The sequence below is a fragment of the Harpia harpyja genome, chromosome 5 (genome assembly GCF_026419915.1).
Source record: "Harpia harpyja isolate bHarHar1 chromosome 5, bHarHar1 primary haplotype, whole genome shotgun sequence".
NCBI classification, from domain to species: Eukaryota; Metazoa; Chordata; class Aves; order Accipitriformes; family Accipitridae; genus Harpia; species Harpia harpyja.
In genome coordinates, this window is record NC_068944.1 from 37,058,946 (window position 1) to 37,082,815 (window position 23,870).

General features: G+C 44.1%; 1 protein-coding gene and 1 long non-coding RNA gene across 2 annotated transcripts; one reads left to right on the forward strand and one right to left on the reverse strand.

Moving 5' to 3' along the window:
- Positions 1-6,690: 6,690 nt before the first annotated feature.
- Positions 6,691-11,544, reverse strand: PENK (proenkephalin). Its single transcript, XM_052788560.1, has 3 exons — positions 11,314-11,544; positions 10,635-10,776; positions 6,691-7,673 (listed from the first exon to the last, which is right to left on the reverse strand). Exons 2-3 carry the CDS (start codon positions 10,770-10,772, stop codon positions 7,008-7,010), a joined length of 804 nt encoding a protein of 267 aa, XP_052644520.1. The 5' UTR covers positions 10,773-10,776; positions 11,314-11,544; the 3' UTR covers positions 6,691-7,007.
- A 502-nt stretch (positions 11,545-12,046) lies between these two features.
- On the forward strand, positions 12,047-23,613 carry LOC128142209 (uncharacterized). Its single transcript, XR_008235301.1, has 5 exons — positions 12,047-12,173; positions 15,933-16,003; positions 17,758-17,892; positions 21,340-21,465; positions 23,554-23,613. It is a non-coding gene; the product is annotated as an uncharacterized LOC128142209 (long non-coding RNA).
- Positions 23,614-23,870: the final 257 nt, after the last annotated feature.

Sequence of the window (23,870 nt, forward strand, 5' to 3'; positions counted from 1 at the left end):
GCTATGCCATATTAACAAAAAATAAAATAAAAAAGATATTCTTCTACGGAATATTTTTCTAGAAGGAGAAATGTGGTGCAATTGAAATTTCAGCCCCATTTCCCACCCTTGTCAGCTAGTTGTTTGCAGAGATGAAGATGGAAATGTAGAGAAATGTGAAAGTCCCATTTATACTGCAGGTCATGTTTGAAAAATGCTGGTGTAGATGTTCTAAGAAAGGCTTATGCGGTTTATCTGCCTTAACTGCTTTTATGAGAGAAATTCACCTGTTATTTATACTGCTGCTGCCATTGTTTTCTGCTCATAAGAGAAAGAAAAAGCATTACCCGCATAAGTGTTTTAGAATATTTTCCAGATGCATTGTCTAAGAGTTAAGATGCAGATTCTCATAGGAGAGTAGGAAAAGTTTTCATAACTCAGTGTCCTGTAATTTTATATAGATTGGAATCGAGATGAGCTCTGATCGGAGGTCTGCACACAGATCTCACTGCACTTGGAGTGCAAGTTGATGCATACATTTAAATTTAGTGGGAAAATACAGGGTTGGCAGGATCTTTTGCAGTCACTGTTGGGCCGGGGAAGACTGTGCCGAGAAAGGGAGCAATGGCAGAAAGGCAAGAGGCAAAGGTCGTGTATGCCCCTGTACACCTACAGACATGAATAGCTATGGAAGCATAATCTGTCTACAAGGACATGCCAGCCTTCTCCTTGAGGAAGCAGTGCAGTGCAGTGCTTTTAACAAATCATTTAGCAGAGTGATGCGCTTTTGTGATGACTGTTTAACCCTGAGAGATTTCATTCCATGGTTTCAGCAAGGATTACAGTAAATGCTCAATTTAGGTAAAGTCACAATCTCATTAAACAAATTCAGTCTAAATCCCTGCTGGGCCAGTAAAGATTTGTCTGTCAAATATCTCTAAGCATTTTCGTTTTCTATAGCAACAGTTAATTGGATATGCAACTGTCAGTTTAAATGCTTTCAATGAGGCTGATGGGATTAGTAATTGAATGCTCGGATTAATGATTTACCACTGGCTTTGCTACCCTGTTCATTGCGTACAGCTATGTTCATGATAGCTCCCTACCCTTATCAGGTGGGTGGAATAGTGGTTTATAATGGCAATATAGTTATGGTATTATGGAATACAGTTATGATACAGACTTGATGTAATCAGTGCATTCCTGTTGATACGTATAACTGTTTTTAACACTGTGGGCAACAAAGGATTATGACCAAAATATTAAAAGCAGAAAATCTAAAAATAGCCACCTAACCTCCACAGTTAGGACTTGGAGCTGGAGGTCTTAGTCATTCTCCAATTAAATGTATACAATTGTCTTTTATGGTTTGAGTCAGAAAGCAAACCTCAGTGTTGCGGGTAGTGAAATTATACCCAAGGCTGTGAGTGGAGGCTGACAAAGTGATTTCAATGAGAGGTGGTAGGACTGCAAAGGAAGTGGAAGAGATGAAGTCTGTGCACTGCCAAAGTGGCTGCTCGTGGAGAAAGAGACCAGACTGCAAAGCTTTGTCAGGTAGAGGGATCTCTTTAATGATGCTTGAATCACCCATCTTGGTGGGAACTGAAGAGAAGCATGAAAGTTTTAAGAGTCTGATAGGGAAGTGGTTAAACTGTTCTCTGTGTGACTCTTTTGATCCCACTTCAGTGCTTTGAAATATGGTACACTCCCTGGGATTGTCCCAGAACGTCACTGTAAATAAAATGGGTTTCGAGGTCAGATAACATATACCAGGAATTTCTTCATTGTCCAAGCAACCTAGGGTCAGGGAACTTAACTGTTCATTTGCCTTTTAAGTTGCAAATTCTGGGATGCTCCGGTTGGCATAAGAAGGAATCTTGCTGTTTGTGTCCAGCTGAGCTCAGTAGTGCTTGGGGAAGAAGGCTGTAAGGAAAACTTTCCGTGGCACTGAGATGTATACATAAACTGTAGAGTTGTGCTATGAATTTGTCATTTTGCCTTATATATAGGCCTCTAACCCCATCCTTAATGACAGAGAAGCCCTTTGTATTGGTTTTGTGTGGCAAGGTTTTGGTAGCGGGTGGGGTTACAGGGGTGGCTTCTGTAAGAAGCTGCTGGAAGCTTCCCCTGTGTTCGACAGAGCCCATACCAGCCGGCTCTAAGACAGACCCGCCGCCGGCCAAGGCCAAGCCAATCAGCGATAGTGGTAACGCCTCTGTGATAACATTTTTAAGAAGGAAAAAAAGTTGGGACGGCGGTATTCGGCAGCCGGAGAGAGGAGTGAGAACATGTAAGAGAAACAACCCTGCGGACACCAAGGTCAGTGAAGAAGGAGGGGGAGGAGATGCTCCAGGCGCCGGAGCAGAGATTCCCCTGCAGCCCGTGGTGAAGACCATGGTGAGGCAGGCTGTCCCCCTGCAGTCCATGGAGGTCCACAGTGGAGCAGATATCCACCTGCAGCCCGTGGAGGACCCCACGCCGGAGCAGGTGGGTTCCCGAAGGAGGCTGTGACCCCGTGGGAACCCCGCGCTGGAGCAGGCTCCTGGCAGGACCTGCGGATCTGTGGAGAGAGGAGCCCACAGAGCAGGTTTGCTGGCAGGACTTGTGACCCCGTGGGGGGCTCACGCTGGAGCAGTCTGTGCCTGAAGGACTGCACACTGTGGAAAGGACCCATGCTGGAGCAGTTCGTGAAGAACTGCAGCCCGTGGGAAGGACCCACGTTGGAGAAGTTCGTGGAGGACTGTCTCCCGTGGGTGGGACCCCACGCTGGAGCAGGGGAAGAGTGTGATGAGTCCTCCCCCTGAGGAGGATGAAGCGGCAGAAAATAACGTGTGATGAACTGACCGTAAACCCCATCCCCGTCCCCCTGTGCCGCTGGGGGGGGGTGGTAGAGAATCCGGGAGTGAAGTTGTGCCCGGGAAGAAGGGAGGGGTGGAGGGAAGGTGTTCTGAGATTTGGTTTTATTTCTCATTACCCTACTCCGGTTGATTTGTAATAAATCAAGTTAATTTTTCCCCAAACTGAGTCTGTTTTGCCTGTGACGGTAATTGGTGAGTGATCTCTCCTATCCTCATCTCGACCCACAAGCTCTTTGTTATATTTTCTCTCCCCTGTCCAGTTGAGAAGGAGGGGGAGTGATAGAACAGCTCTGGTGGGCACCTGGCATCCAGCCAGGGTTAACCCATCACACCCTTATACACCATACACTGAAAACTTTGGTTCTTGTTAATTAAGTTCCCTTCTGAATTAAAATGAGCCAGTGCATATTTAGAGTCTATGTTGAACACAATTTAGTAATACTTATTTCAATATATTAAACTAGAATATGTTTCTGTTCTTATAAAGATTCTATCTTGGGAAACATTATCTGAAACAGCTAACAACATTGATGTTACAATTACTTGTATTTATGATATGGTTATAAACAATTATAAAGTAAATTATTATAATAATTTAGACATAATTACAAAATAATTATTGTAATAATAATTTTGTAGTTATTTATATTTATTGTATATCATACTGCATATTCATTTACCAGAAAAAAACCCCAGGATATTCAAAGTTATGCTCTGCATATTTCAGCTCATAGAATATGCCAAGTTCATCTGAGGTGTGGGAATGGCTCTATGATCTTTCCTCATTATCCCAAGATTTAAGCTTAGGTTTTCCGGCAGAACTCCAGCTGCATGCAGTTTGGTATTCAGAAATCATTGTATTCATCAGCTTCTCTCTCCCTCATGATCTGTTCCTACATGTGAACTCCATTTGGTTCAGGAAATTCCCCCCCCCCCTTTTTTTTCCTTCCTTCTTCTAATTAGTTCCTATTGAAAAGCCCATCTCATCCTTGCCTAACCTCAACTAGACTATCTTTTTCTTCCTTTTGTTCCTAATGCAGAGGCATTAATCTCTTTTTGACTGGTCTAGACCCTTCCAGCATTCATTGTTCATATTCAGTTTTTGTTATACTTACTCAGTATTCAGACCAATGATACTATATTTGATCATATTCTGGAATATTGAGTGCTGTGTAAAAATGCCAAGCCAATAATAAGAACCAGGGAAAGGAAATGTAGAATTTGGTTTTTGGTCTCAGGATGACATTTCTTCCTTCAGAATACTCTTGCAATTAATTTTCTTTCCAGACATCAGGCTTTCCTCCTTTCTGCTTTTATCTAGATAATACAGCTGTTTCGATAATCTTCCAATGAAGTGACAGTTCTAGGAATGTATTGTAAGAGGGAAATTAGGGGACCCTTTCAGAACTTGGACCAAGAGTGAGATGCCCTTTTTCATCTCCCAGCCCAGTAGACCCTATCTTCAACCTTAGTGTTGATTTGTGATTTAGTAAAGTGGACTTCAGGAAACCTTGCTTAATTCACTGGCAAATTTTGAGCAGATTTAATCTGAAATGTTAATTACTGAGAATGTTAGAACACCTTAGTGTTAGAGACCCCCTGAGTGATGGCATAACTGAAAGTCATAAGATAAGAAATTCCACGTCAACAGAAGAAATTGGATCTTATTCTAATTTCACATCTTTTAAATTGCAATTATTAAAGCAAGAAAGTGTCTGACTGGAGACGTTTTCAGTTATAATGGAAGGAATGAGGACCACTCAGCTTTGCTATTTCATTCAGAGAATCAAAGTTGCATCCCCCTTCCATGTACATTGTTACTTGTCCGTTCAACCTTGGCCCTCACTCCTGTTTTGGGTTGCATGCATGTATCCCAGTTAGATGTTTGTATCAAGTACTTTTTTTTACTGTATAAATTGATATAAATGGGAAGGTTTAGTAGATCTAAACACTTCATTCTTCAAGATAAATAGTAGGTGTCTAGAGCTTTGGGAGTTTTATTCCTCATTAAATCACCGATTTTCTGTTAATTGTGAAGGATGGGTGACAACTGGTAAAAGTTTTGCATCATCAAGTACAACAGTGATTGTTTTAGGAGGTTGGCAAGGGCCTCTCTTTGACTAGATTAGAAGTAAGTAAGTTTTAGGGAAAGGAAGTGAATAAATGTTGAAGTGAAGAAGTAAGGATGCAACTGCATTGTCATTTTAGTTCTTTCTGGAGTGTATGTTTGAAGCAAACCAGTTGCTGACGCCAGCATCCCATGCGTGGATTTGTGCTGCAGAGCAAGCTCAGTGTGCGCAGCCCGAGGTGCTTGTGGATGAAACCACTTGGGCGATGTGTTCCAGGAGCCCGACTGATGTCCTCCAGCCACTGGTGGGCAGGTGCTCTGGGGGAAAGAACAGGGAGAAGACTTTTCTTGTGGCTAGTGCCATCTTGAAGAACTCTCCAGAAAGGTGATAGGGAACACAACTGAATCCTGAAAAGGCCATGGAGCTTCTACAGGCATTTGTATTTTCTGCCTTTTAAAATTTGGTATCATCAATTCTGTACAGCAGGAAGACAAAAATAGGTGTCCTGCTTTTTACTGGAGGAAAAGGAACGCCTTGTGTTTTCTCAGTCCTTCAGCAGCATTTTGGCTGCTTCAGACCACCTATATCATCCTCTAAGGGCCAAGCCAAAAATCATCACAACTGATTGTATGTGATGAGGCTTTTAAGTGCATGTTTAAACACAGCTTAATATTTAAAAGTCCTGAGTACCTAGAAGATCCCAATGACTTGAAGTTAAAGAAAAGTCAGACCCTTAATTTGCCCTTTGTGTCAATTTGTAGTACTGTGCAAAACTGAAATAGATATTGAATGCAGAGCCACAGAAGGTTTTAGACACCTAGCTCCCATAAACTATTTCAGCACTTATCAGGTGCTAACAGCCTAAACAGATTTTGACTGTAGAAACTTCAAATTATTGTTAGTGCTGGTGGTCAAAGTGATTTTTATCATGTTACTTTAAGTGGGAAGTAACCACTTAACTAGTAGCAGTAGGTGGGGGAAAAGGGCTCACAGACTAGGAATCTAGGGGCACAGTCAGAATTATGGAAGGAAGCACACACTGGGGTGGGAGCTGGTCTTTGATGTAAGTGCCACCTGTGTAAATGCCAAAGGATCTACAGTGTCAGTGTTGTGTTTTCTGTTTGTTCTCAGATTTACTTATACTGCCTTTGTTTGAAACAGAAAAGACTGACCAGCAGTTTCCCATATGCCAGTAGTGCCAAAGTGATTTATACCAGCTGAGGAATCAAACACAAAGCTCTTCCATGGAAAACCGTTTGTCAGGTTCTCTGTAAAATTAGGATTTTGAAGTTTTTTTATGTGGTTTTGGTTCATGTTTATTTTGCACAAACTGACTTACCACTTTTTGACTTAGTGTTTATAACTTTAAGGTCAACTGTACAATCCTATATTGGATGGATATAAAAGGTGCAACTAATCAAATGTGGCATTGTGTTGTGCACTGGAGATGTTTTTAGTGCTTTAAGTCAAACACACTTAGGATATTTTTTTTTTAATGTAAATTGGTTGAACACTATGAATTATAAATTTAGGCGTTAAACATTTATTCTGTTAACTGGTTAAAATGAGAGCTGTTAGAGCAAATACAGTTATATTCACTTTAGAGCATATTTATTATTCTAGTATGCTAAGAAACAAAACTAAAGAAAAAAGTTTCAGCTGTTGTGTGTGCAGTACAAATTCTGTAATTACAGAAAAGAGGTTGGCATTGCTCTGATTGCTTAAAGAAAAATTGAGATGTTGTTTGATTAAATGACTGAGAGAAAACAAATAACATTTCAGAATTTATGCAGTTAGGATGAAGAATTTATTGTATATACAGTTAAGCAACTCTACTGTAGATGTACTTTCTTTTTGAAGAAAATGAATACAGTAATCAAAGTAGTTCTAGCATGGAAACTACAATACAGACTGAAACTTGACTAAAACAGAAATTAGTCATTTGACTTGAAAGAACACAGAACCTGAAACAACAAATCGCAGGTTGCATCATTAACCAAGGACAGTAAAAAACTGTACAGTACAAGCAACACGTTACAATAAGTTATGACCAATAAGGCAGTCTTTCTCATTTAGGACAAAAGGGATAAAGGGAAAGGTGTTAAAATCTCATAAATCCACCATATCTCTTTTCCATCTCTGGGACCTCTTTGGAATAAGTTTCCCCATCTTCTTCTGAAGGGAGAATGGAGTCGGCAAAGCGCTTAAGAAACCCACCGTATCGTTTCTGGTAATCCAGCCACCATTCTGGTCTGCCCACTCTTCTCATGAAACCACCGTATCTCTTTTGCAGCTCTTTGGCGTCACCTTCCAATTCGGGGCTGCGCTTTATGCTTCTCATGAAGCCTCCATATCTTTTGCTGACATCCCCGTCGTTTTCATTTATCTCTCGGTAATGCCCTGCTTCAGGGTTATCCCCTGTTCCTAGGAGCTCCTTCAGCAGATCAGAGGAATTAGCAAGGGCATCGTCATCCGAGTCTTTCTTCATAAACCCTCCATACCTCTTAGCCAGGACTTCTCCTCCATTAGCTTCATCCTCCGGTTCTACCTGGTAGAGCTCATCCATTTTCTTCATGAACCCCCCGTATCTTTTCATGAAGCCTCCGTACTTCTTTGCAAGCAAATGGTTCTCATCCAGCTCTTTCTTCTCTCCTGGAGAAATGTTGCCATCCTCAGAAAGATCCAGCCTTGCCAGTTGCAGGAGCTCCTTGCAGGTCTCCCAGGCTTTGGCAGAAGGCAGCTTTCCTTCACATTCTAGTGTACATGCCTGAAAAATGGATGCGGTTTACTGAGAATGATTCGATAGTAACAAGCACCTCACTGCCTAGCTTTACTTGTTTTTAAAAGACCATGAGTGAGCCTCCCTGTGAATGGCTTGGAAGGACTGCTCTTGGTGAGCAGCTGATTTGGTACCTGGCTGTTCTGAAGTTCTTCGTATTCCTCTCTGAGGGACATAGTAATCTTCACTCTAAGAGACAGAATACTGGACAAGGTGGGTCCTGGGTCCTGTGTGTCAAGGCTGCCTCTATGTTTCTGTTTCAAAGGAAGCCACATGTACAGTTCCTGCACCTCCCTTATGCCCAGGTGTGTTCTCATGAAATTTTTTGTATTTACTAATGGTAAGCTAAAAACTGATTGTGGTTTGCTTCATAATGAAAGTGTAGAAGAGGATTCAGTCTTCTTAATTAAAAGTAGCATTCAGAAATTTTAGGAAATAAATTAACTTAGAGCAAATTTCATTGATGTTGCAAAGAAACCAGCTGTGCTGTACTGCTCAGTATCTTCAACACACTGCACAGCTCTAAAGCTGTATTTCTGTCTATTATCATTAGTTTCTCTTCATGGAACAGATCTTTCAAACATGTACCAATACAAATGTAGAAACACAGGCGTTTTTAGGCAGGATCAAGCCTCCAGCTTTGCTATTTTGACATACAAAGTAGCAACCATCAGAAAGAGGGAAAAAATCCTAGGCTGTGTTGCTTCTGACTGTAGTGAAAAATTTTCAGGCTAAGACATAAAAAGGTTTTCAGTACCTGTATGCATATCTCATAACCTGTCATGTAAAGATAATAACATACATATTAGCCATTACTATCTCTGCTGTGTCAGGGGAATTTACTTGTGAAGCCACACTCTTCGGTCGGAAAAAAGTGAATCCAGTGGTTTTTTTTCTTGCCCATGGATTTTATACCATGATAATTAAACAAGAAATCATCAATATTTTTAATAAGAGAAACACTTATTCTGCCTATAGATGTTGTTTTCTAAGGATCTTGATATGGAGATATCTTTAAAAGTGTGAAATTAAACCCCAGCATAGTTTTCTCTAATAGCTAACTGACCAGCTCTCTACCTCTGGCCTTACCTGATTGTTGCATCCCATTTTAGCCTGAGAAATTTATGTAGGTTTTTTGATATGATCGAAAGAAAATTAAAGGGATTTATGTATTTTGCAAGAATAATTTATTTATTTTAACTGGCACTACATGCTCGTTGTTGTATAATTATGCCGTAAAGAGAACATGATCTCAGCTTCAGTCTGACTTTGAAATTTCTCTAAATCAAAGCAAGAATAGGTCTTTCCCTTCCTTTTCCCTTCTCAATCAGTTTAAATAACCCCCTATGGCCAAATTAAGATATGCTATCTCATAGGTGTGGATGACCAGGTACAATGTGATAACTCTTGTACCTTACAGATACAATGTGATAAAATCAGTTATGATGTTACTAGATGCTAGTATCTACAAACATTTGTTTCTAAAAGCTGTTTGTATGTGTATAAGGAATATATGGTACAGCACATTGCTTCTTTTCCCATTTCAACTAGTAAGCATTGTTATGGAATGGGACTTTGGTTCTTTCTTGAATAATTGCTGAAGGTGTACAAGGGAGAATATGAATATAGACACCCACAGCATATGCTCCGAAAAGCACGTGCCCCTCCCTCCGAAAGAGCAAACTACTGCTTTTTTTCCCCAGTTGACATTGAAGTTTGATTGAAAGCTAATGTAAGCAAAAGTATAGGGAACTGTTTTGCCAGCCACCCTAAGAATATTGCCCTTATGAACCTGTTGTGGCCAAGAGTGAGTCCTTACTTTTGGATTAGGCAGAAGTACTCAGTGATTCATAATTCTGTGTAAGAACAGGGTCCAGTCCTTCCTTTTGTGTGCTCCCAAATAACCAATGACCTCTTAGGAGCAAAACTTTTCAGATCATTTAGATGTGCTGCTGAGAGCATGATGCCTCAATACACATCTATTTGAGGTCAGAACGGCAGTTGCCACTGGGAAAAGACTCGGCAGTCTGAGCTCCCACCTTCTTCAGGGAGGGCTGAGGGACCGCAGACTTTCACTGACCCCGATCCTTAAAATTCAAGTTGAGCTGCCTCTGTGACTATACTTTTAAATAATTTCAATATCATTAAAATTACAGATTAAGACACCCTATCCCCCCCCTCTGGAGTTTTCTTGGCATAATTTGTCTTAGGAGGCAATGTCAAAGGGATCTTTCACAGGCACGTTCCTAACGCTGTGCAGCACCGTGCAAAAAGGAAGAGCAGCGGGAGGTATTGCTACTCAAACCAGGCTTGAACTCCGCTTTCTGTGAGATTTCAGGCAGATCCGCCGCTTTGCAGCTCCACAGCCATCCTGCCTGGAGGGAGCTCATCCTGCCGGGGAGCCCGCTGCCGGGGGTCGGGACCCCTCCTCCCGTCCCGCCCGGCTTCCCTCCAGCCCTGCCGGGGCTGAAGTGCCCGGCGGCCACCTCTCCTTTCCCTGCGGAGCTGCCCTCTCCGGCCGCATTTCCCTTCCCTCTTACGTTTTCACTCGGCTTTTTCCTTGCTCCCCCCGCGTCTGCCCGGCACGGGGTGTCCGTCCCGTCCCGTCCCGCCCCGTCCTCCCCGAAAGCCGCGGCTCGCTGACCGGCAGCAGGAGGGACGGGCGGGCTGGGGGGTCTCCTCGGGGCGCGCTGCCTTTTTGTGTCGGCGCCGCCCGCCCCCCCCCCGCCCCGCCTCGCCCTCTCCCCGGGGCCCGCTCCCCGCCCCCCCCAACGGGTCTTCCAAGCGACGCCGGCCGCTTCCCCCACTACTTATCTTTGTAACTTTGCCCCTTTGCTTCCCTCCCAAAGTTACCGCGGGGCGGGGGCCCGGCCCGGCCCTGCCCGGCCGAGGGGGTCTCCGCGGGGCTGAAGCGGCCGGGCGGCCCCCCCCGGCCCCGCTCCCGCTTACCAGGGGGTGGATGCCGGCGCGGGGTCCCAGGCGGTAGGCGCAGGCGGTGCAGTCGCGGCCGCAGTCCGCCCGCGCCCTCGGGAGCAGGCAGGTGCTGAGGGCCAGCAGCGAGCAGCCGAGTCTCAGGAGCATCGCCATGGGGCTGCAAGAAGGAGAAGTCAGCCGGCAGCCGCCTCCCCCCCACCCCCGGCACTGCCTCCCCCAGCTTCGGGGCGGGAGAAGGCGGCACGAAACTCTTTGGCCGCGGCGGTGTAAAGCCAAGTCCTGGGCGGCACGCAACTCCGGTAACTCACGGGCTTTTTTGGAGCCGGAGCGGTTGCGCTGGCGAGGTAAGCAAGCAGGCGCTTGGCAGGTACAAGGTCAACGGACCTGCGTCCGGAGACGAGCGGACCCGAAGGATGAGGGGCCCAGAAGTTCCCGTCCGGTGAAAGTGTTCGTCCCCAAACCCTTCACGCCGCCCTTCCCGCCAAGCTCGCGCCTCGGGGAGAGACCCGCCGGGACGGCAGCCCCCCTCCCGGGACGGCAGCCCCCCTCCCGGGACGGCTTTCCCACCGGAGCGCCCCGAGCAGCCGCCCCGACGACGGGCACCAGCCCCGGCAGAGCCGCCCCCGGCCCTCCCCCGGTCGTCCCCGTCCCCGTCCCCGTCCCCCCCCCAACGCAGGCCGAGCAGTTCACTCACACACAGGCTCCCCGCGGGGCTCCCGCGAGTTGCTCGGGAGCGAGCTGCGCCTTTGCCGGAGCCTCGGCGTCGGAGCCGCTATTATTTACGGCAGGGCCGAGCAGCGTCTGGAGAAACCCCGCTGGAGGGGGAGCGGGGGGAGGAACTCGGCGGCCGCTGGCAGCTTCAGCGCGGGCGGCTTTGGGGGGCGCCGAGCCGAGCGCCCGCTGCGGAGCGGAGCGGGTGCGGGCGGCGGCGGCGGCGGCACTTTATAATTAGCGAACGCGGGGAGAGGGCGGCCTCCCCCAATCGCCGTCGGGCTCCCGCTGACGCAGCACCTACGACATGCCCCCCCCCGGCGCCGCTGCCCCTCCGTCAGTGACTCCGACGGAGCTTGGGATGGGAGCGGGGGGGGGGGTTGTGGTTGTGTGTGTGTGCGCGCGCGCACCCCTGCCGTCGGGGGGAGCGGGAGACCGGCACCGGGAAAGTTACCGGGGGGAGTTTTCACCGGGGGCGGGCGGGGATGAGACATCGGCGTGAGTCACGCCGGGTGGGGGGGGGTGGGGGGAGGCACCCCGGGGCTCCTCGGCGGCAGCCCCGCTCCCCGGGCCGGCGGGCACCGTTTCCCGGTGGAGCGTTGCACAGCGCCGGGGAGCAGGGTTGCGTTTGGGGGTTTTTGGGTTTTTGGTTCAGTTCGTTATTTTTTGTTCGTTGGTTGTTTTGGTCTTCTCTCTGCCACCCTGCCAAAACCCCAAGTGGCTGGCGCCTTCTGCCTCCCTCCCTGGGCCTCAGGTGTAAACCGCTGTGTCGGGGGGAAGCAGGTTTCACTAGAGCGAGCGAGAAGACAAGGTTTGTGGTTTGAAAATATTGGAATTTCACAGGTATGGATAGATTTGCCTTATTTTCACAATTTTGGTGATCAGGAAAAACACAGATAGGAAGGAACCAGATAGAGGCAACACCCTAAGCACTTCTGCAAGCTTCTCAACACCAGCAGCTGGGGCAGCTCACTGCTCCGCTCCGTTTGACAGCCTGCAGAACTGGCGTAGGGCGATGACGCTGATGCCCGGCACCTCTTGTTTGTAGAGGGCTCTGCCTCAGCCGTGCTAAGCTGCGTTTCTTTGACTGTCAGAAGCCACCTTCTATTTCCAGCCCCAAATTATTTCTAGTGGTTTATATTTATTTGATCTTCTTTCAACATTATCCTTGAGTTTAAAGAGCTGTTTTCCCTTTCTTGGTGTGTTTCTGGGGTGGGATTGTTCTCCCTAGTCCTCATTTTGCTGAAGTGAACAAGCTGTGCCCTTCAGCTTTCTGTCTTGAGGTGGGCCCTTTTCATGTAAATGTTCTGCTCTGCATTTGCTGTACTTGGAGTTCATCATTTCTGGGCATGAGTGATGGGAACAGTACACATTATGTTGCTTGAAATTTCATTAGGGCATTAATGCATAATTATCTCCCCTGGAGGAGGAAGACACCTCAATTTATACCTCCTCAGATCTCATTTGCCTTTCCTAATGCTGCAGTACATTGATGTCACGCACCCGAGTGGTAACTGAGGTACAGCTAGGTCTTTATCCTTCAAAACTAACACAAAATCCAGTACTGTTATTGTATGGAAATTGCACTTTCTGCCACCTGCTAGTCTTTACATCAGCTATCTGACTCAGATTGAGGACACTCAAATGAATGTTTGGATTTTCAGAAATAAATCCATGCAAGCCAAAGACATAGCTCTTGCGTCTAACCAGTGTATGTGAGAAGAGAATCAGGCTCTCTGTTTGTGCAGTAATATCAGCCAACTTTGTAAGTGAACCCTCAAGAGAAGAGGTAGACATTTTAAAAAGCATCCCAGTGGGTATATTTATGTTAGCATGTGAGGGATCTGCATTTGGAGCAATGAGCAAATTGCTATGCTGCTGAATCAACAGGGATGCTATACAGTTTGTTCCTAAGATGGTTAGGGAAGCACTGACTAACTCCAGAGGCAACACATTCGGTGCTGCTTCTGCTGTAAAGATGCTCTCTACAAGCAGAGCTTTTTGTGATGGACATCATCAGATTAGTCCTCTGGGTCAGTTACTGACCCTCAGCTCTGCCATCGTTTATTGGCTTGCACTCCAATAGTCAGTATGGTGTGATGGGACAGATAGCCCAGTAGCCTCCTGATTATTCCTCCTGCAGCGTACGTCCCCGGGCTGACTGACTCCCGCTTTCATCGCTCTGCACATGAGCATCCATGCTCAGCCTGCCCACTCGGCTACTCAGTCTGCCATGTCCTTCATTACTCTGTTTAATGTGATTTATTGTGTTTAATCTGGTCATGATGAAAATCCAGCCAGTGTCAGAATCTCCCTGTGTACAGAGGTGTAGATAATCCCCGTAGATAAGATACAGACTATAACAGGAAAAGATGAAGGATGAGGTAAGAGTAAAGCATATAAAAGGACCAAATAAAAGGCATGTAAATTCTGTCTAGAAAAGGAATAACGGGGAGGGTTATTTTACAGTGGCTAAGTCTTATGGCTGCTGGTGGGGACCAGGGAAGAGGAAAAGATGGAAAGAGATCGGGTGTGAAATGCATAGGTGCAAGGACACCGTAAGAGAGAGGAGAGGTACCTGTGCACAGCCAGCACTGGGCAGAAGAAGTCCAGCCGTGGCTGTTGGAAGTGCTACAGATATTCAGCACTCTTTGGTTCATCTGCTTTTCCGTATGCTTTATCATTTGAGTCTTTGGCCTTGTCCTGGTCCTCACCCTGCATCCTTACAGAAGTTGTATGTGTGTCCCCAGGGCCCGGCAGAGTGGGGAGTGGGAAGAAGGTCCCTCTCGTTTTACGCTTTTCTCACTGGGTGTAGCAGTGCCTGCTACACAGAGTCCTCTCCTTCCTCCTGAAAGATGCTAATATTCACATAGTAGTAATACAAGGAAGGACTAATAAAATATTTCTTGAAGAGCTCACTTTTCCCAGTGTCATCAGATGAAAGCTCTGTAATTTCCAGTCTGAGTTCAATTTTGTATGGGGAAAGTATTCTTTGCAGAGAGAGGATGAAAACAGGCGATAATTTGGAAAATTTTGACAAAATACTACACAGCAAAAACTACGTAAGGGAAATTACTCACTGTAGGAGTGGAGGATAATATTTCCTCAGCAACCGAGGACCGAAAAACAAAGAAATAGGGAGGCATAAAAAGAAAGAGAACACTTTTCACAGCAGTAAAGAGGGTAACTTGTTGCTCCCTACTAACTTTATAATAAAAAAGTCCTGGTGTTGATAAAAGCTTTGGCACTTATATAATCCAGAATTACTACAGACACCAACTGCTTTTTATCTGACATCAAAATACACCAGCCAAAAGAAACCCGTTTGTGTGACAGTAGTGCTAGCAGCCCCAAGGGCCCTGTTGTCCTACAGCTTGCCCAGACTCCCAGACTTAAGCTAGAACAAGGTGAAGCCAAGATAAAATCATTTTCATTTTACTGATTGAGAACACAATTTGAATGACTTTACAAAGTTTTGCCAAAAGTGGGCAGCCGAGTTAGAAACTGAATCTGTCTCTTGGATTTCACATCAGTACTTTTACTGCAGGACCAGCTTTCCGTTCCAAACTCTACTCACCGTGCTAATCAAGCTGCTACAAAATCATTAAATGAAGATGGATTTACGGAAATATGAAATAAACATGCTGTTAGCACTCCAAGCAACCCTTCTCACAACACAGAGCCTTTTTGATAGAATTGAAATGAGGAACAGAGAATGTAAACCAGCATGTTGACTATTTTCTTCAGCTCAGTGCAAAAGGTCACAGCGTTTCTAAAGACCAAGTCGTCAGGTTCCATTTAGCTCAGTCAAAAGAGCTTCATTTTTAATGGGAACATATATAACTGATATCAGAGCTGAGAAAGGCATTGCAGGTCAACTCTCCTATACCAAACTTATCATCAAAGTAATTTAGAGACATGAGTTATTAATCTATAGATACAAGTTATGCATTGCTACTTTTTAAATATCTTTATTAAATTATGTCTAATGTAAGCAGAGAGGGACTGTAATACAGAGAGATGCTCACTGTACGGTTGGTATGGCATTGCCCAAAGTGTACCTTTACAGGACAGAGATGTTCCAGTGCTTCCCGTATCTCTGTATATCCCTTAATATACATCTAGATGTATCATTTAAGACATGAAGAAATAAGAACAGTATCAGTGATGCAGACATTTCTGCTCACAGCTGCTGAAGACAATCTTGTATGAAGAACTGGAATGCTAAACTTTTAATCTCAGACAAAGCTGCATCTTCTTAGTAATAGTTTTGCCCTTGAACAAATTACACCTTTTTTAGAAGGCAAAACCATGCGCTGATGTAGTGGTGATAAGAAGATGTTTTCACTGAAAGAGCAATGACAGCTACTGTCCCTGTCTCACGGCTGATGTCGTGCAGCTTTCTAAGGGGGGAGGAAGTTTCACACTACTTTCTCTGAGTGTGACATGCATTCAGTATAAGCATACAACAAATACCATTTTTGGTGCATTTGTTTACCTGCGATTGTATCAGACAAGATAAGATCGAAGCAGAGAAGTTTATACCATTCTGTGGAGATACATGGAGATTCACTTTATTACATGCTTCTCTCTTTCTCACAGGCACACGAGTATGTGCACTCAAAGACTTCTGAGATCAGGCCTGAACTGCAGTAAGCAGAATGTGCTGCAGAGTAAGTAGAACAAACTGTACGAAATCTGTATTCGTTATAAAAGCATTATGCTGCTCATTTCCACAGAGGCCATGGGAGGGGTATTTCCAATAAAATAAGAAGAAAACAGGGTGCTTGGTAGCAAAATACATTGTGATGGAATCCAGGCACAGTGATTATTATTTAAGACAATAACTACTCCACATGAATGGAGTGATTTATCCTCATTTTTTTAATTAAGAAAACTCAACCATGAATTACAAAGGAAGTATTAGGTTCCATCTATGAAAAGGATTGCAGTGTCTAATGCATATGTGGAAGGATTAGCTGAAAATTGTAAATGAGAGATTTTGATCACTTCAGTCATATTAAGAAAAACAAACAAGCAGAGTCTAAATAATGTATCTGAAGTGCAAGCTTCAACTATTTTCCCATTATTCACATTCATACAGCAGAATTTTGGAGATTTTCCCCAGTTCCAGCCTCACATTTTCATTGCTAGTATTTTATTGCCCAGTTGGGGAGTGCTGTGTTCACACTTTAGCACAACATTCAAAACAAGTTGTTTTTGCAGACTGGAGCTGGAAGGAGAGCCTGATACGTTACACGCAGACAGGGTAAAGGCTGGCTGGATGCCCTGCTGTGCTCCTTGGGGGGCTCAGCTTGGTGCTACAGGGCAGGCAGAGGTGACTTGAACTCCCATAGTTTGGGCAGTTCAGAAACGTAATTTAAAATGGTGTCGGTGGTTGCTGTGATTTCCAGCAGCCCAACAGGGAGTGTTTTACGGCTGAGCACTGGGCTCTCTTCTTCCCGCTCCCACCATGGCCTGAGCACGACCTCTCTTGCACCGTCTACGGGCCATGAAGGGAATGGCAAAGGGCCATGTGTGCTCTCCTTCTTCTGCTCTTACACTGGGGGGATTCCCCAGAGGTGATCCGGATAGTAATGAGGGTCATACTTCATTTTGTTATGCCTCTTCTGGAAATTCCCTCATCCACACTGGGAATCTGCCTGCCTTACCGCCTGCTGTGGCTGTAGCCCACAGCCCGTGTGCAAGCAGGATGGAGCCTCTTGTGCTCTTACAACATACCTTGGTCTAATGGTGGGCTAAATTCCTCAGCTGCAAAGGCAACTTTATGCTCATTCATGGTAGAATTCACTCTAGATTAGCAACAGCCACAGTTGTAATCCTTGTGGAACTGCAAATATTAAACACATGACGTTCACACAAAAAATGGACTGGGAAAGGTGCATAAAGCACAGGGTTCTCACAAGCACCGTGTGAAAGGTCCACCATTTTTCTTTCAATGTAAATGATTTTCAGTTGCTTTACATTAATTGGGACTTCAGTTATGTTCCAGAAAGTGTTTTCCATAGGAAGGAATTCCATAGGAATCTGGAGGTTTAGTTAATCAAGTCACCTAGCTAGGACAGAGAAGAAGATGCTGACATAAGAAAACACCCTAAGAGCTTTTGAAAATTAAATAAGAAACATTATCATCACATTCCTTCATTGTGAAGGAATATTCACAGGCATATTTGGCCTGTTCCACTGGCTATTGTTTGTACTTCTTTGCTCTTTGTATTTCTATTAAAAAACCTGGAAACTGAACTCTGACCTTTCCCTTCTCAGTTTACCGGTCTACATTCCTTTTCTTTAAAGCTGCTTGCTTTATACTTGAAAGTAATTTCATTTCTCCTACTGCATAATTGAACACTCCAGAAACTAAAAAGCAACCTCAGCCAGCTGAGCCCTTATTGCTTTTCCTGTACAGAACTGGTGAAAACATTTCATGAAAGTTGATGCTGTGACTGGGGCCCAGGTTTAACCTGAAGATTGAATTTATGCAGAAGCTGAGAAGGTTCTGAATGATTTTGGAAGCAGAAGAGTTATCACGTTGAGCAAAAATGTAGATACAGTGGCAGTGCATAGTAAAGGAAAATGACAGATGTGGTAAAATGTTTTGATTATTTTGGGACGACATACATGTATTGGAGGAGACTGCCTTGTGGTTGACTCCTTTCCCCCCTTCCAGAGATACATCTCACATTTTGGTTGTTATATGGCCTTGCTGTCACGGTACGTAGCTTTTCCTTTGTCAGTTTGAAAGCTTATAAAACCAGGGTGCTAACCACTGCTAAGGTGGAGGTATAATACGAGGTTTGTTTTTAATATGAAAGTGGTCAGAATGACATTGTCATACAGCTAACCAGCGCTGTCACGTCTTTTCTAGTTCTGCCAAAAGCTTTCTGTGTCACCTCAAAGTGGTGAATTCACCACTTCCCTCTAATGTAATGTAAATGCTATCAGTTATGACCTGATAATACCTGGCTTGGCAGCATTTTGCTAGACAAAGCAATTGATGCTCTTTCATAGCCTTTGATTGAGTTCATTCAAAGTATCAGGTATAGTATTTATATGTCTAGGACAGGACTAAAATATCAGATATTTTAGACTTTTAACTTAGTGATTTGGACTACCTTTGGAGTGTCCCTTGTCTACACTGGTACCCTAGGATTTAATCAGCTGATGTGTTCAGACACATCAAAGGTAAACAGATTGGTGTGTGCTAAGATTTCAGAAAAAAAAGACATAGAATATAAAATAATGCAAATCTCACAATACTAAAATACTAATATATTTTAGGCAGAAATAAGTTGTACTTCAACTTACTCAAGTGCAGCAGCACTTTGAATATAGAGAATGAGTACTGAGCAAATAATTCACAGAGAAGAAAAGTTGAGTCTAGGATGGGGTAGAATGGGGAAAGTCACAGTTGTGAAGTTTTTAAGAGATTAGGCTAGTTTATGTCATAAAACGTTCCTCAAGCTGATTATCTTCCTCTGACTTTTCTGCTGTTGCCTGGTGTGTATTCGCTGCTTCTCTGCAGGAAGCAGTGCTGGTCAGTGGCTGAGGCAGACTCTCCACCTGCTTCCAAGACCATCCTAATAACTGCCTTGTCACCTCACCCAGATCTTCAGGATGAGATGGAGTTTTATCATGGGACAAGATGACTAGAGAGAAGTCATTTACTGAAATGAGGACTACTCTCCAAAAATGCAGCAGCAAAGTTTCTGTGCTACAAAGTTGACTAAAGTGCTCTGCTATTTTCTTGTGGCAATAAATAAAATGACTCATTTGTCTAATCATCTTGTTTTTTATGACTGAACTAGGCTGCAATTTCTAGAATATTTAGGATTGGTGTATATTTTGTGCTAAAACTGGATGTAATGTGTGTGCCAACAGAGTGATGCCAGAATTTGGAGGACCTTTATTGGTGTTTTTCTGCTGGTTCTTTTAATGTCAGTTTAGTTTTGAAAAGCAGTAAGCTTGTTATTCGAAAGACTGCAAAAATAAATATTAATGAATATCTTTAAAATGATAGCAAACTAAATGATGTGGCAAAAATAATTGGCATCTGTATTGCCTGGTCAACTGATCAAAATATCACTGCAAACCAACAGAAGGAAGTGGGAGGCTTTCAAGGAGGTCAGGGTGCTTCCAGGCAAGGGTGTATTGGCTTTGTGTGGCAAGGTTTTTAGTAGTGGGGGGGAGGGGTGTTACAGGGGTGGCTTCTGTGAGAAGCTGCTGGAAGCTTCCCCTATATCTAACAGAGCCAATGGCAGTCCGCTCCAAGACAGACCCACCGCTGGCCAAGGCCGAGCCAATCAGCGATAGTGGTAACGCCTCTGGGATAACAGATTTAAGAAGGAAAAAGTTGCTGGGACAGACAGAAACGGCAGCCGGAGAGAGGAGTGAGAACATGTAAGAGAAACCACCCTGCAGACCCCAAGGTCAGTGAAGAAGGAGGGGGAGGAGGTGCTCCAGGCGCTGGAGCAGAGATTCCCCTGCAGCCCGTGGGGAAGACCATGGTGAGGCAGGCTGTCCCCCTGCAGCCCATGGAGGTCCACGGTGGAGCAGATATCCACCTGCAGCCCGGGGAGGACCCCACGCCGGAGCAGGTGGTTGCCCGAAGGAGGCTGTGACCCCGTGGGAAGCCCACACTGGAGCAGGCTCCTGGCACGACCTGCGGATCTGTGGAGAGAGGAGCCCACGGAACAGGTTTTCTGGCAGGACTTGTGACCCTGTGGGGGACCCACACTGGAGCAGTGTGCTCCTGAAGGACTGCACACCGTGGAAAGGACCCATGCTGGAGCAGTTTGTGAAGAACTGCAGCCCGTGGGAAGGACCCACGTTGGAGAAGTTCATGGAGGACTGTCTCCCGTGGGAGGGACCCCATGCTGGAGCAGGGGAAGAGTGTGATGAGTCGTCCCCTGAGGAGGATGAAGCGGCAGAAAATAACGTGTGATGAACTGACCGTAAACCCCATTCCCCGTCCCCCTGCACCGCTGTGGGGGGTTAGGTAGAGAATCCAGGAGTGAAGTGGTTCCCGGGAAGAAGGGAGGGGTGGAGGGAAGCTGTTTTGAGATTTGGTTTTATTTTTTATTACCCTACTCTGGTTGATTGGTAATAAATTGAGTTAATTTTCCCCCAGCTGAGTCTGTTTTGCCTGTGATGGTAATTGGTGAGTGATGTCTCCTGTCCTTATCTCAACCTACAAGCTCTTTGTTATATTTTCTCTCCCCTGTCCAGCTGAGGCGGGGGGAGTGATAGAATGGCTTTGGTGGGCACCTGGTGTCCAGCCAGGGTCAACCCACCACCTCTATCACCTGTCTGGTTGTTCAGCTCTTGGCTTCAGCACTTGGGGATAGAGTGGTGTGTTGTCACACAGCTGCTTTGCTTCCCTTTGAAGATGGGATGTATAAAGTAATTCCCATAAGAGCTGACTGTCATTTTGAGCCTTAGCCCATTGTTTTTACCCCTGTTTAGGCAGTGCAGAAAGGTATGGGATTACCTGCAGGTGGTGGAGGGGTTCCGTGTCAGGTTTCATCACTGACAGAATATGCGGGCTGGTTGCATTCTAAATGTTTGAGATGTCAAGTTTTTTCTCCATGGTACATTTCTGTTTTTGTTAGGACAACGATGGGACCTCTGACAGCACTCAGCAGTCGAGCTTCTGGTTCTTCTGTTAAGACCATGATGAACTCAGGAACAGTTGCATTGGGATGCCCAACATGACTTGCATGCATGTAAACCTACTGAAAGGATGTGTGAAGTAAACTAACTATAAATCAGTAAACTATAACTATGAATCAGTAAACTCTAAGTATAAATGTAAAGCTCAAAGTTAGAGCTCATGAAGAAAAAATGTCAGACAAAATACTTCATTAATGTAATTTCCAATTTTTTCAAAATGAAGTGCTTGTGGAGGTCTGCTAGACATATACAGTTCCAGTGATTTCTGCTTTATCTTGTCTGCAGACTTATTGTCTTCTGGATGTTTGATGCCCTCCAGGTTCTCTATGTCCAAGCTGGAGCTCCCTGTCTTTGTGTGTGGTGGGCCATGGCCAAATGAACATCTTCTCTGATTAGTTCTTATGAAGAATGGAGCTGCAGCAACAGAAAACAGAGATGGGAGAAAGTATAAGGCACAGCATGTTTTTCAATATTGCTGGTTATTTTATATTATGGTGAAAATCTTCCACCCATCATCAGGTTTAGTCTGATATCCATGTTTGTATTATTCTTTGTCATGGGCCATTGAAAGGTGCTTTGGAGGGCAGAAGTGGTTGCTCTCTTTTTTGCATAGTCTGAATGTGCACTTGAGTCCAAGAAAATATTTACCAATCCATTTTAATAAAAATGTGCTCTGTGGGGAGATAACCCAGTGTTTGAAATCCAAGGTTGGTGCTTTGGGCCTGGCTTGGCTGCTTAACTGTGATGAACCCCACTGATCACTTCTGAATCTCAGTGTTTTGAGTCAAAATCACATCTTCCTCTCTCCCATAAGCTACCTGCCTTCTCTGCTAATGTTTGCAGGAGTGTATATTTTCTATTTCACACCTCCAGAGTTTTCCATCAAAAAGTTAGACAACAGCATGCTATTTGAAATCTAATGTCTGGAAGACCCTTTATGGATTATCATAGTCTGTAAGCTAACAAAGAGAAAAATGAAAACAAAGGCAGGTCAATTCAGTGTTAATTTATTTGACATCTGTGGCCTAGGTATTATTTACAAGAATATTTGGTAGTGCAATACAGTAATTGTATTGTTGCATATCTGTTCAAAAAAGGGAACTGTAATGTAAGACATTGCAAATACTCAGCAAAATGGGTTGAGAATAATAGAGGAGATATAAGTTTTAATTTTTTAAAGGATGAGTACATTTTTAATTTATCAGATATGGATTAATTAGTTTTCTTATATCAAAATTGCAATAAAAATGCGAAATTAAATATAAGTAGTATGGAGCAACATGAAGTTCAAAGAAAGGTGGTGACTTTACCTCTTAATAATGTCTTCAGTTAAAAGGTTAATTAAATTATAACTTGGAGCTTCCTCACAAGGTTACCACTATAAATGTGCAGAATCCAGTAATATCCACTAATGCACACAGAGAGATGAATAGTGCGTGTATTTTTACAAGGTGAGAACCTTCCTGTAGGCCTTCCTCTCTGAAAGAAAACTATAATCAAACTGAATCTGGTATTTTCAAACACATTTTACAAACGCAGAATTAATGCAATCCTGTAAAACCCTTCATTTAACTTTTGCAGTAGTTTATGGCTAATTTATATGTGGCTATATGATACTCAGTTCCAGGAGGCCGATTTAAAACACAGGTTCTGTTTTAATCACGTACTCCCTCCTTGATCTTGTGAAAAGAAACTCTCCACTTTGTTTGAGTTGTGATTAGTATCTATTGTGCAGTTAGCTGAGTTACAAATTAGAACATACGAAAGTTGCGGGGGAATAGTATCTGAAGTGCAGTGATCTAAGTATTAAATAATTACTACTTTTATGGATCATTGCTTCTTGAACATCAACTTGAAATAGAAAGCAATTACAATGTGTTACAGAAAAGAAATTCATGGCATTAGTACCGTGATAATATTTACTCTCCAGGTTACTTTTTCTTTTTGTTCCACCTTTTCTGAGCGTGAGGAAGGGTTACAGGTAATTTACTGTGCTGGGTAATCTGGGCTTCTTGAGTGTCCCCCAAATACCAGCATTTAACTCTCTCTTTAATAAAATAACCCATGAAATCATGAGAGATTTTCAGTGCTCCACCTTTCCCTGTCTGTTCAGAGCAATCTCCTTGCCTGATCTTAGTTAATCTCTACCAAAGAATTAAGATCCCCTGTCTCAGACCCATGAGGAATAATTTCATGGCAGAGGAGTACAAAGTATACCCTTTAGAAACATAGTGCCAACATCTTGGCTGGTCCAAATTCATGTAGCTACAGTGATACCATATTTTGTATTCTAGATGAAGTTCAAAACTACTTTTCCTTGTCTGCGTGTCCTGTACCCATGTTAATAATTTTCCAGTCTGCCAGTTTTTATGGCACTGATCGTTTTAGTTGCTATGCATCATTTGATTTAATTCCATTACAGACAATGATTTATAACGGCTTTATTATAAAGAAAAACAGTCAGAAAAGAAGAAGATAGATGCATGACTGTGAGCAGACATTAAACTGAGCTAACTTCTGATGTACTTTTCAGGAAAACCTTTCAACGTAATGAAGTGCTTAGACTGTTCCCCAAAATTAAGCTGCATATGAGGTAAGTGGTGGCACCCCTGTTGCTTGATTTAGTTTGAGCCAGTTGATTTAATTATGCAGTGGGGAACAGTATATCAGTGCAGTAAGGATGTTTAGGAAAGGTCACTCCAGCTCTTATTTGGATGCTTTGATGCACAGTATATTTCAATGAGAATGTACCTATAAGCCCATAAATATCTGTACTGAAGACAAGCCTTGCAGACCTTGTTAATTCTGTTACTATTGGCAAAGCCAAACTTATCTTAAAAGAATGAAGAA